We start from the raw sequence: 13,551 nt of genomic DNA on the forward strand, positions 1-13,551 counted from the left end.
ATGCTAAGGCACAGAGTGTGGAGATGTCCACGACCTCAGCTCCTGGTGGCCGGGCGAGAGGCACACCCCGCACGGCTGCAACTCGTCCCAGGGCGCAGACCCACCCGCCTTCCCCACCCATGCCCAGGCACACGTGTGTGAATCACACCAGGAAAAGGACCAATTCCTTTTCAGTCCGTATGTTACGGACTGAATTATGTCCCCCCAAATTCATATGTTGAAGTCCCAACGGCCAGTGTGACTGCATTTGGAGAAGGGATCTTTAGGAGGTTATTAGGGTTACGTGAGGTCATACAGGTGGGGCCCTAATCTGATAGCGTGGGCGGCATTTACGAAGAGGAACAGACGCTCTCTCTGCACGCGCTCAGAGGAAAGGCCACGTGAGGACAGAGCAGTTGTCTTCATCCAAGAAGAGAGGCCTCACCCAAAGCCAAGCATTGCCCGACCTTGATCTGGGACTTCCAGCATCCGCAGCTGTGAGAAATGAATGTCTGCTGTGTAAGTCACCAGCTGCAGTCGTTTGTTATGCAGCCCTAGCTGATTGATACACCATGAAAAGACTCCCAGGGCACGAGAGGAGCAGCAATGATCTCTTGCTGATTCCTTACGCTTGCTGAGTGGTGAAAGTTTCAAGAGAATCTTCTGTCCCCGAGGGGCCAAGGGAGGACAGCTCAGCTGGATTATTCCATCATTGGATGGTCACCCGGCAGGGCTCCTTGGAACTTGGACGGTTCTCATGTGCATCATCATCACCTGTTTGCATGACTCCATTAGCCTAACTGAGGAGAGAACCCCTGGTCATCAGGGTGTCTTCCTCTCCTCTTAGTGGACCTATCCCCACAGCTCACGGCCTCTTCTGGACGTACTGACTCTTCTGAGAAGCAGAAAAGCCCAAAATCCTGTGAGCGGGAGAGCAGCCCACAGGGCCTCTTGCACACCCGCGTGGCACAAGGGTGTCGCGTGGCCGGGGTGTGCCCTCACCCAGAGGTGGACAGAAGACTCACTGCAAACTGGAGTGAATTTGACATTTAGACAAGTCACAGCAGGTCACCCAAGGAGAGGTGTCTCCTTCGCTTGAAGGTCAGAAGAGCACATGGCTTTCCTCCTGCCTGACGTGGCCCTGCTTTGGGGTCCCTGGCAGAGGTGCGGCCCAGAGGCGAGGCCAGAGAGCAGGACCCTTGCCCTCTTGGCTGCTCTGGCCTCGCGCCCCGGGCAGCCCCTTGTGAGCTGGGCTGGCTGCCTGGGGGCGGCTTTGCCTACATCCGTCCAGGCTGGGGCAGGAGCCAGAGCAGACCCGGTGCTGGCCCCTCCGCTGCCCCTTCAGAACCTCCACCTCAAGTTCTTACTGCGTCAGGCTGAGGAAAAGCCAGGATGGGACCTCGGCCCGGGACGGGCCCCCTGGGCAGCTGCCCCCGGCCTGCAGCACCGCATCCTCAACCACATGAGAGAGGGCCAGGGAGGGAGGCCGAGGGAAGGGCAGCCCACTCACCTCAGGTAGGAGCAACGAGGCCCTTCCTTCCATCCTGTGCTGGGGGCAGGCGGGGCAGGCAGGCCCCCACCCCACTGCCCAGCAAAATGTGGTTTAGAAACCACATTTCTAAGTGTCATAGCCCTTCCAATGGTGTCCCTGAGGTCAGGGGGCACGGTGCCCTGCGGTCTGCTCCGGGTGGGCACTGGCCCTGCGGTGGGCAGGGCTCTGCTCCGGTTCCCTCCTGGCTGCTTTGGCCCCCAGTTCTCTCTCTCTTTTTTTTTTTTTTAACATCTTTATTGGAGTATAATTGCTTTACAATGGTGTGTTAGTTTCTGCTCTATAACAAAGTGAATCAGCTATGCATAAACATATATCCCCATATCTCCACCCTCATGCATCTCCCTCCCACCCTCCCTATCCCACCCCTCTAGGTGGTCACAAAGCACCGAGCTGATCTCCCTGTGCCATGCGGCTGCTTCCCACTAGCTAGCTATTTTACATTTGGTAGTGTATATATGTCCATGCCACCCTCTCACTTCGTCCCAGCTTACCCTTCCCCCTCCCCGTGTCCTCAAGTCCATTCTCTACGTCTGCGTCTTCATTCCTGTCCTGCCCCTATGTTCTTCAGAACCATTTTTTTTTTTTAGATTCCATATATATGTGTTAGCATACGGTATTTGTTTTTCTCTTTCTGACTTACTTCACTCTGTATGACAGACTCTAGGTCCATCCACCTCACTACAAATAACTCAGTTTCGTTTCTTTTTATGGCTGAGGAACATTTCATTGTATTCATGTGCCACATCTTCTTTATCCATTCATCTGTCGATGGACACTTAGGTTGCTTCCATGTCCTGGCTATTGTAAATAGAGTGGCAGGGAACATTGTGGTCCATGACTCTTTTTGAATTACGGTTTTCTCAGGGTATATGCCCAGTAGTGGGATTGCTGGGTCATATGGTAGTTCTATTTTTAGTTTTTTAAGGAACCTCCATACTGTTCTCCATAGTGGCTGTATCAATTTACATTCCCACCAACAGTGCAAGAGGATTCCCTTTTCTCCACACCCTCTCCAGCATTTATTGTTTGCAGATTTTTTGACAATAGCCATTCTAACTGGTGTGAGGTGATATCTCATTGTAGTTTTGATTTGCATTTCTCTAATGATTAGTGATGTTGGGCATTCTTTCATGTGTTTGTTGGCAATGTGTATATCTTCTTTGGAGAAATGTCTATTTAGGTCTTCTGCCCATTTTTGGACTAGGTTGTTTGTTTTTTGGATATTGAGCTGCATGAGCTGCTTGTAAATTTTGGAGATTAATCCTTTGTCAGTTGCTTCATTTGCAAATACTTTCTCTCATTCTGAGGGCTGTCTTTTCATCTTGTTTATGGTTTCCTTTAATGTGCAAAAGCTTTTAAGTTTCATTAGGTCCCATTTGTTTATTTTTGTTTTGATTTCCATTTCTCTAGGAGATGGGTCAAAAAGGATCTTGCTGTGATTTATGTCATAGAGTCTTCTGTCTGTGTTTTCCTCTAAGAGTTTTATAGTGTCTGGCCTTACATTTAGGTCTTTAATCCATTTTGAGTTTATTTTTGTGTATGGTGTTAGGGAGTGTTCTAATTTCATTCTTTTACATGTAGCTGTCCAGTGTTTCCAGCACCACTTGTTGAAGAGGCTGTCTTTTCTCCATTGTATATTCTTGCCTCCTTTATCAAAAATAAGGTGACCATATGTGCGTGGGTTTATCTCTGGGCTTTCTATCCTGTTCCGTTGATCTATCTTTCTGTTTTTGTGCCAGTACCATACTGTCTTGATTACTGTAGCTTTGTAGTATAGTCTGAAGTCAGGGAGCCTGATTCCTCCAGCTCTGTTTTTCTTTCTCAAGATTGCTTTGGCTATTCGGGGTCCCAGTTCTCTTTGTTCAGAAATTGGACAAAGCCCCCTGCCCTCCTCTCTGGTGCAGGATGCAGGGGAGTCTGGCACCCACGGCTCTGCCCCCTGCTGACTTCAAGGGCCGTCTGTGACCTCAGGAGCCCCAGCCTTTTGCCAGGACTCACCCCTGGGGAGACCAAGGCTCAGGGACAGGTCGCTGGGCAGAGCCCAGAGGCAGGCCCTCATTCACCAGGTGCGTCCACCTGCCGGCCATGGGGCCACCACTTCTCCCTGACACCTCTCACTGAGGCCCACGGGCTCTGGTGCATCCCAGCCTGTGGGCACTCTGCAGCCAGCCTGCGGCCAAGGGCCGCCTGCCTTCTTCTCAGCTGGTCACGGGACCTGGCATCCACCCACGCTCTGCAGAAATGCCTTCCCTGGTCTCTCCTCACAGCATCTTCAGCTTCTTTGGCTCCTTAGGTGGAGATTTTCCCTGTGGATGACGCTGTGGGTGGAGAGGAGAGGCCAGCGCTTGCCCTGATCTGGCCAGATGCCCCTCCTTCCCACCCACCCCCATCCCAGACACACCTTCCCACCATGTCCTGGCGCCTGGGGCCACCCTCCTGCCAGGACCTGCGTGCAGCGTAGGTGCCAGTGACAGCCGTTTACGCTTTAGTGTGAATTTTGGTCCTCAGTGTGTCTCCCGGGACAGTGTCGGGTTTAAGACTGACTTCTCAGCTGTTAAGGAGCAGAGGCCGTGGGACCGCAGGTGAGTGCAAGCGGAAGTGATGCTGCCGAAACCGTCTTGCTGGGCAGTGACGGGAAGTGACTGCCGAGCCTGCCCCCCACAGGGCGTGAGAGCGAGAGGAGGGGCTGCAGGTGCGGAACGAGGTCAAGGCCACTCCCCCACCTACCCGCTGCGCCCGTAGCCACCTCTTCATCTCGCCCCCATTCTGGGGCCCTCCACCTGGTGGCCGTGGCTGGCTCAGGTGGCATGTGGCAGTGAGCGGGGCAGGTGGAAACCCACCCACGTCTTGGTGACCCATGGGGTCCCTGCAAGGGGCTGGGGGCTGGCCTCACCTCTGGTCACCTTGAGCAGATCCACAGGAGCAAGTGAGGGGGCTCCCGAGGGCAGAGCTGGGACAGCTGAGCAGCAGAATGAAGGACGTGGTGTTGGATCGTAAAGCAAAGTACAAACGTCCACACGTCCACACCGATATAAAAGAACGATTGGATGAGTAAATAACTGGGGGAGAAGAGACAAACTCCCGGCAGAAGAATCCCCAGTAATTCACGCGGACCCTCCACCCTCCAGGAGGGGCCCCCCGCCCCGTGTCGGGTGTGGGCTGTGCGCGGCGGCCCCCTCCCAAAGAGCACAGAGTGGGGGTGTAGGAGGAGCTGGACGGGGAGAATCCTGGCCAGCACGACCTCGGCCGCGGGGTCAAGGTCAATCGCAGTGGTCGGCCACGTGGATGGCGGTGCCCCTGACGTGATGGGAGGGGGGCGCCTCCCCTCTGCGCTCTTCCTCCCAAACCGTGACCCCCGTCCGATCACGAGGAAAGCACCCGACGAACCCCAGCCAAGGGACCGTCTGCGAAACACCGACCAGCACTTCTCAAAACTGCCAAGGCCGTGAAACGCCAGGAGAGTCTGAGGAACGGTCACAGCCCAGGGGAGCCTGAGGACGCGTGAGGACCAGTGTCGCCTGGTGTCCTGGACGGATCCTCAGATACAAAAGGGGAAAACGGGTGAAACGCAAATAAAGTAAGGCGTTTAGACAACACCTGCGTGGCGACGCGCCGGTGGCACGTAAACTAACGGAGGGAATGACTTGGGGTCCGCAGGAAGGCTCCGTGCTGCCCGGAACTGCTTTGCAACAAGGCATCAATTTGGACAAACAGGCGAGGTGGCCACTCACCGGCCAGGGGTTCCCCGGCTCTGAGAGGTCCCCTTCCCGGCATCCTCGCGTCTCCCTGAGGATGCTGAGGGCCCCTCCCTGGCAGAGGTCAGAAGCGGCCTCGGTCCTGACCCATCTCCAGGAGAAGCCACGCACCTCGGCCCGAGGGGCTCCGTGCCTTTTCAAAGTTACCACTCAGCTGGGTGACCTCTGGCTTTCCCCCATCCCCGGTGACATCAGTGGTTGGGGGTTTTGCCCCCAAGGCCCACGGGAGAAGCTGGCCCTCAGAGCAGCACCTGGGGCCGGGCCTCACCAGGACACTGGCCCCTGCAAAAGGCAGTCGTGGTGGCGTGGCCACCGGGCTGTCATGAGCAATGTGCTGCAAGAGACCCCATGTAGGGTCTGTGTGAGGGTGCATTTGATGATGATTTAGCAACACGGTGAACGGGCAGGCAGGTGTGTCCAGAGATGGGAATGGTCAGCTGGGCTATGTTCTCTGTGAAGGCTTTGCACTTGAGCCTTGACCCAGGAAGGGTCTGCACAGGTGGGGAGGGTTGGAAAGGAAGTCCAGAAGGGGATGGGGGGAAGGGGAGGCAAACAGAGGCATCCTGGGTCAGGTCCAAGGTCTTAAGAGTTCGTTGACCCGTGTAGAGGCCCCTGGATGGTAGGTGTAAGGTGGGCCTGAGAGCCCAGTGCGGCCACCGCTTGGTGCCTCCTGACCCTGGTGAAAGCCGTGGTCCTCCTCAGATACGTGTGTGCGTATGTGCGCGCCCACACACACACACACACACACACACACACACACACACACACACAGTCTCCCCTGTGAGGACACACACAGTCTTGCCTGTGAGGTCAGACACTGCACGGTGGGCCTGGGGACTGGGGCCGTGGGGCGGGCAGGAGTCCCGTGACATGTTAGAGACTCCAGCCACCTGAGCAGGGGTGGAGAGAAACAGGCCACTGGAAGCTGTGTCAAGACATGCCCGGCACAGTGGTGCTGCCTTAAGTGAGAGTCCTCAGCTGCTCTGGAGTCCGAGCAGATGAATGTAAAGCCCCTGCTTCCACCATGCTCCGCTGCCCCTGGAGATGCATGAACCACAGTCGGCAGAACGGATCTGAGGTTTTCTTTACGTGCCCATGGGTGTGGTCTCCCCGGGTGCAGGAGTCTGGCCTGGTGCAAGGCTCCAGAAGGCTCTGTGCTGTGCTGGAAGGTGGCAGCTAAGGGAAAAGCAGTGTTCATGCCCCGAAGAGGGGGGCAGTCATCTACCTGAAGGTCCATCCACGCAGACAGGTGAAATTGGTGCCGCACCTAGGAAGGTGCTCAAAAGCTGTAGTCAGCAGCCCCCGTGTGGCCTCAGCCTGGTTCAGGCCTCTGGCTGTGGTCTGCTGAGCCCACCCTGACCCGCGGGCCCCCCTTTGCCCTCAGCGCACCCCTCCACCAGGCAAGAGCGTCCCCCACGAGCCCGTCTACTGCATCTCCCCCCATTAGCCCACCTCCAGGTTGGGCCCAGCACTCACTTTGCCTCATCACCACGTCACCTCGGGGTCCTGCGGCTCCCAGCCGGGGGTATTTTCACGTCAGGAGTGTCCATTTCCCTTTGCCAAGCTGTCACATAACGCGGCGAGGGTTTCCTGGGGCTAAAGGGGAGGAAATGCACTGTGCCTTTGCGTGTCTCGCTAAAAGGAGCCGTATGCCTTTCGTGCCGTGTCCGACGCCCATCACCCCCTGTGTACCATCCCATCCCTCAGTAGGTGTGGTGGGGGGCAGGCAGGATCGGCGGGTGACCACGGCTGTCTAAATTTGTGACTTGATAATCCAACCTTGTTCGCGAAACAGAAATGACAATCCAGACGGGATAAAACTCGGGGCCAGAATCAGAGGACTCTTTCCATTTAACTGGGCAAAAAAAAAATAGCTTTATTTGGGAACACGGCAGCTGATTAATACTAGTGGTCTCTTATTCTCCTGTGGCTGATCAGATTTTACTCAGTGGCTCTTCAGGACAGATGTAGATGAATTCTAGCCCTTTAATCCCGATTCTGAATGGCTAATTTGTGAATTCTGCAAGAAATCAGCGTCTTTTTACACAAGGATACTTAGGACGTGGGCGTGGGGGGATGCTTACTTTTGGTGAATTTGTGATTTCCTGGGTTCCAATGGCAGCCACGGCAGAGCAGCAGTGGGCTGTGCCCGCCCCAAGGAGAGGGAGCTCTGCCAACGGCCAGGCCAGATTTTGCAGGAACTGGGAACCAATACGGGCTCTGCCCTGGGCGTACCTGCTCCCTCACCACGGGGCCAGCGAAGGGGGTCCCTCGAGGTTGGATTAACAAGCCGTGGGGCCCCCCGGAGGTGTCGGTGAGGGTCCCTCTCCCTGGGCAGCGGGTTCGGGCGGCCCCGCCAGGCAGCGGAGAGGGGCTCGCCTTCATGCTTGAAATGCTCTCCTGCTTTTCCCTTCCCGCCTTCTGTTTGCCGCCTTTGCTTTCCCGTCTGGAGGCAGTGAAAGTGGCCGGAGCACCTCCAGCCTCTCCGTGCTCTCAGACAGCAAGCCTCCCCCCTCCACCTACCAGCAGGCTCCTCGCCACTTCCATGTCCCAGGTAGGCGCCCAGGACACACGGCCGCTCGCCAGGCAGACCGTCTGTCCGCCCCTGAGCTGTCGGGGCAGGGGGGTGGGAGAGGGCTGCCGTGCCTCGGGGGTGGCGTGGTCCCCAAGCCTCCCCGTCTCCCTCACCCCTAAATTCCGAGATGCTTTAAAAGTCCTCAAATGGGTGTGCGCATCCCCAAACTGGCACGTGTTTGAGTTTCTTCCGAATCTCCACAAACCCCAGGGAGGCGTGGCTGCCCCCCTGAGAATGGGCTGGAGAGAGGGGGGCTGACCAGGTCACAGTCGTCGCTGGACGCCCGCTCCAGCCACCTCTGTCCCCCTGCCCCCCCTCACACGGCGGGTGGCATCGGGGCTGAGTGAGGCTGACGTGCAGAGTGAGGCCTGGGTGCCAGTCTCCGGGGCGGGTGCTAGATCCTTGCTGGGGACTCTAAATCTGGGTGACGGATTGCTGCTGACAAAAAAGCGGTAGAATGGAAACCATCACAATTTGCTTGCTCATCCTGCTGTTCTCTCCTTTTTTTTTTTCTTTCTTCTTTCCCAGACACTGGCGTCAAAGATAACATCTATAGGAAACCCCCCATCTACAAGCAGCATGGTACATACAGTCGGATTCCTCTGCTGCCGTGTTGGCCCTGCATGCCTGGCAGTGCCTTTGCTCCTGAATGCTTCCTGTTGTGTTCTGATACATGATGGGGAGGGTACCTCGGAGGCCCCGCAGTCTAAACATTAGGTGCAAATTTGCTGGTAGGCTCCCGAGAGGCCCCTTCATAAATTACAGCAAAGGGTGTGTCCTACTGAACCCAGGGCTAACACACGTGGGCCGGGCTGGGGATGGGGATTTGTAACCAAGAGCTGGCCTAGGTGTGTGGCTTCAGGGATGCTACTTTGAGAGACTGACTGACTTTAGCCAAGTTGATGAGGGACGGAGGTGCTTGGACCACAATCTGACGCAGCCTGGTCTTTGTAAAACAGAACAAACCAGAATCAGTCATTTATTCCTCCATGAGAATTTAAGTCCTGTGTTTTTTTTGTTTTTGTTTTTGTTTTTGCGGTACGCGGGCCTCTCACTGCTGTGGCCTCTCCCGTCGCAGAGCACAGGCTCCGGACGCGCAGGCTCAGCGGCCATGGCGCACGGGCCCAGCCGCTCCGCGGCATGTGGGATCTTCCCGGACCGGGGCACGAACCCGTGTCCCCTGCATCGGCAGGCGGACTCTCAACCACTGCGCCACCAGGGAAGCCCGAGTCCTGTGTTTTGAGAATTTCTGATGATAGAATAAATGACTTAGCCTTTGGTTAAAGGGATTTCTTGCATCAGCAAATAGGGGCTGGAGATGCTTGGTTCCAAGGGCGTCTCTCACCCCCCAGTTTCCCTCTCAGGGGTGACCAGCCACCTCCGCTCCACCTGAGCCTTCAGGGGACAGGTGCACAGGGAGTAGAAGGCTCCAGGTCTCACCTCTGTTTCATCCCAGAATTTCTGGTGATTTGGGGCTTGTTGCTTCACCATCCTGAGCCTCTGTTTCCTCACCTGCAAAACAGGACCGACCCTCCACTCGGCCCTTTTCACAGGCTGGTTATGAAGACCGGATGGGATAATGAACGTGGAATCATGTTCTAAACTGTCGAATGCGGTGCGCGTGATGGGGATTGTTATTAAGACACTAGAGAGATGGGAAGGGTTGTCTAGACACACCCAAAACACAGCCACGTCCCCCGTTGACAACTGGATGGACGCTGTTGGGTGGAATCTATAAAAGTGTGTTTCCTGTGACTTACTGACAAATCCGTGCTCTAGTTGTGCAGGCTTTGTGTGTTTTATAATTTTCTCCTTGACTGCAATAGGCCCTATGCCCTGTGTATTTCTTCCCCTTCCCAAGAAAGAAAAAGATGAATGGGAACTCCTGGGTTTCCAGAAGGCGATGCCTTTCACCGTTGCCTCTCAGTCGGAGAAGCAGGGAGCACAGATCTTCCCGAGGGATCGGAGAGGAAAGGACGCGTAGACTCCAGGGCCCTCAGAGGTGGTCCAGACTAGCTCCCTGTGTTGCCAGTGGGGAAACTGAGGCACAGGAAGGAAGGAGCAGGCGCAGATCAGTGTCTTTCCATCGTGGCGCCCATACTGCAGCCAGGAGGCTATGCGTGCTGTCCGCGTCCACAGGAAGGACTGACTGACTCGGCCTTTTATCAGCCACTAGCTAACACATCACGTACACACACAGGGTCGGAGGCCCGGCCCCTGGGAGGGGAATAGGCAGTAAATCAGATTAGGAAATTGCTCACCGGCATCTGACGGAGGACTTCTGACAGTAAGGCCCTTAACCAAATCGTGCAGTGGAGATTCGGTTTCTCTTTTTTGGCCATGCCGCGCGGCACGCGGGATATTAGTTCCCCGACCAGGGATCGCACCCGCGCCCCCTGCAGTGGAAGCGCGGAGTCTTAACCACCGGACCGCCAGGGAAGTCCTGGTTTACTCTTACCAGGGGCAATCTTTGTGTTTCTTTTTTAATCTGGATAGAAACACCTCTTCTATCCAAAGGCAAGTGAATTCCTCTTTGACTGAACCCTGAACAATGACCCAAACCCTCTTAACATTCTAGAATGTGGGTTTACTGATTATCTTATGAAATAAACTTTACAGAGTGCCTGCTCTCTGCCACGCGTTCAGCCACGTCGTGGGAATGAACATGAATACAGTCTGTCCCTGCTTGACTATAAATGGGCCATGAATGAAGTGAGTGCTCACGGGTGCTGCGTAGTCCTCTCCACCAGCTTTCCTTAGACAACCGTCAGGTCATAACGGATGTGGGACTTCCCTGGCGGTCCAGTGATTAAGACTCCGTGCTTCCACGGGAGGGGTCTTGGGTTCCATACCCGGTTAGAGAACTAAGATCCCTCATGCCGCGTGGCACGGCCAAAAAAATAAAATAAAATAAGGACATAATGGATGTGATGGGATGCATTTGATTTCCAATAGATTTGAGATGTCTTAATTTTACAAGATTTGCCCCATCGAGCTGGACCATATCCGGGCAGAAGTGCATTGGGGCGGGGGGCATGCATGTGTGCATCATACATGTGTATGAGCATGCGTGTGTGTGAGCATGCGTGTGAGTGTGCACGTGTGTGTTTAAAGCCCACGTGCAGCCAGCCACCAACCCCCATCTCAGCAAACTGACCGTCCCCTCATCTGCCAAGGGAGAGAGGCACACACCTCAGGATCACCTCAGGAGAACCCATCCTTTTAATAGCCAGACTTTCCGGAAACAAACTCTGGGTGATGATGTCGAGTTCCTGGACCATTTAATTAGCTTAAGATAATATTTTCAGTGAGTTTTAAAATGTTATGCTTTTTAATTAATGTATTTACTTTTCCACTTTTTATTTCCAACTCATCAAAAGTTGTTGTTTTTTGTTTTTTGTTTTTTTCTCTGGTGCTCTAGTCCCATTGCTGTTTTGGGGAAATGAGCTTCCAGCATGAGGATGGTCGGGCCTGGGGACTCAGCGGGGGTGGGACCCTGGCGTTGAGGACGAGGGTTAGGTTTAGGATTAGCAGTCAGATAGCTGCCACTGAACGCATCGCGTGTGCTGGGGTTTCATCTCAACACAGCCCTGAGGCAGGTATTATTATAGACAGGGAAACTGAGGCCAGGGCCGCAAAGTGACCCGTCGATGTGGCCAAGTCACACCGGGTCTGCCTGACCCCGGAACCCACCACTCTTTATTTTACATCATTTTGCATCATTAGAGACCAATAGTATTTTCTTAGACTACCTTAGTTCCAGTTTGACTTGGTTACAATTTAATGGCTTCAAAAAAGAATAAGAAAGAGAAGAAAGGAAGCAAAAGAACCGAGTGGGAAATAAGAAGGAAGAGGAATAAGGAAGGGAAGGAAGAACCACATCCCGTCGGGCAGAGATGCTTCAGGACCAGCGGAGGGCGTTGGACCTCCCACCACCCGCTAAAGGTCCAGCTGCTATGGGGACATTTTTGGTGTCTTTCGAACGGTCCTGAATCAATCGCAGTGTTGAACCCAGGATTCTTTGTGAGGCAGACAGGATTCCAGCCACAGCCGCTCCCCTGCCAGCTCTGTCTCTCGCTCTAAAGAATGGGGTTCTGGCTTCGAGGGGCTCTGCATGAGGCCCCGTGATGCTTGGCACAGAGCAGGGACTTTCCTCTCAATGGAGTGAAGCTGGCCCAGTTTTTAGACTATTTAAAATGAATTCAAGAGGAAAAAGTAACGCCTCCCCCAAATTTCCCAGGAAGCTGACTGTCCGGCTGCAGGGACAGACATTTTGTTTCCTTGGTAAGCGCACGTAAGCCGTCAGATGGCAGTGTGTGCGGAGACACAGGCCCAAGAAGCAGGGGTGGCGTCTCACCACCTCCCACACCTGCAGACAGTTGGGGGCTCGCTCCCACCTCCCAGAGCTGCCCACCCACGCCAGACGGTAGAGGCGACCCATGTAGCCTGTACTCTCAGCTCTTTCTTTGGCGCCTGGTTTAAGACGGGAATTAATCACATCTCATGTGTCTCTGGGGTTCCTTTGTAGTGGGGTCGAGTCTCATTTTGGTTTGGGGATGGGAGGAAAGGGAATGGCCCTGTATCCAGAAAGAAAATTAGAGACCTCCCACTCTCATTGGGACGCTCCCTATAAAGGTCCCAAGGGACGCAGGGAGTCAGACGTCAGCCTTTCCCAAAAGGGTGCTCACTGGCAAATACTTTCCAGGGCTCGGAAGGAGCTGCCTTGTGTGATAGGAAAGACACACGCAACTCGATTTCTCTGCTTGTCCTGAATTGATCTGTCTTTTCCTGAGACTCTGAAACGGCATGTTACAAATTAGCTGCCCAGTTAGCCTCTCGTTTTATTCGTAATATTCCAAACGTGTACGCTGAGCTCCCCATCATGTGACAGCACCTGCGTGTTATCTCATGCGATCCTCATAAATTGGAGGTGGGGGGGGGGGGGGCGCCATTTGCCCATTTTACGGATCAGGAAACTGAGGCTCAGAGCTGTTAAGGAAGCAGCCCGAAAATAACACAAAGCTCCGGGTTCCTCTGTTTTCCTAGCCGTGCTCCATTTCTCGAGAGAATCTGTTGGGTGTTTTGCGGACTGGCAGACTGGGGCTCTGGAAAGCCCTTGGTTTGAGTCTGGTTAGCTTGTGCACACCTCGTGGAGCTGGTGGCGTTTGCAGAGAAAACTGGCTAAATCTTGGTGGGACATCCCCCTTTTTGGAGGTGGGGCCCTTCTTTAAGCCCTGAGGCAGCTCTAAAGGCAGAGATTGTCTGGCCCAACGTGCTCCCCGAGGCTATGGAAAGTCCTCGGACCCAGGAGGGCCGCTGTGATCTGAACTCCTGGGATCTCACATTCCCAAAAGCCCTTTGGTTGGAGCCACTTAACTGTTTTTGCATTTGCAAATTACCCCAAGTGTGGCTGTCCATTCGGTCCATTGGGGGGCCTCTGTGGGCTGTTCAAGGATCCAGCTAACTTACTTTTACCAGCAGACCTGGCCCTGGAGACCTCCTCTGGGCTGAACAAGGGCAGTGGTCTTAGAGCTCCAAGTAGCCGCCGGCCCAATGTCCCTGGGGCGACAGTGCAGCTGCCAAGAGTCCCGGCCGATGCATGGTCAGACACTCAAGGCTCCGCTGCCTGGCGACAGCCATTGTCCAGGAAACAGGAGAGCCTTCACTGACGGGCATGCGTCCCTCTGAGC

The 13,551-nt window shown here is 54.7% G+C and overlaps 1 protein-coding gene across 1 annotated transcript in view; it reads left to right on the forward strand.

Annotated features, from left to right (window-relative positions):
• ABLIM2 (actin binding LIM protein family member 2) overlaps nt 1-13,551 on the forward strand; it is a 126,051-nt gene that overhangs the window by 77,577 nt on the left and 34,923 nt on the right. The window contains exons 13-14 of the mRNA XM_007456866.1: nt 7,739-7,840; nt 8,390-8,443. Coding sequence (XP_007456928.1) covers nt 7,739-7,840; nt 8,390-8,443 — 156 coding nt within the window. The remainder of the gene's footprint in view (nt 1-7,738; nt 7,841-8,389; nt 8,444-13,551) is intronic.

Source organism: Lipotes vexillifer, unplaced genomic scaffold (genome assembly GCF_000442215.2).
Source record: "Lipotes vexillifer unplaced genomic scaffold, Lipotes_vexillifer_v1.1 scaffold63, whole genome shotgun sequence".
In the NCBI taxonomy this organism is placed as follows: Eukaryota; Metazoa; Chordata; class Mammalia; order Artiodactyla; family Lipotidae; genus Lipotes; species Lipotes vexillifer.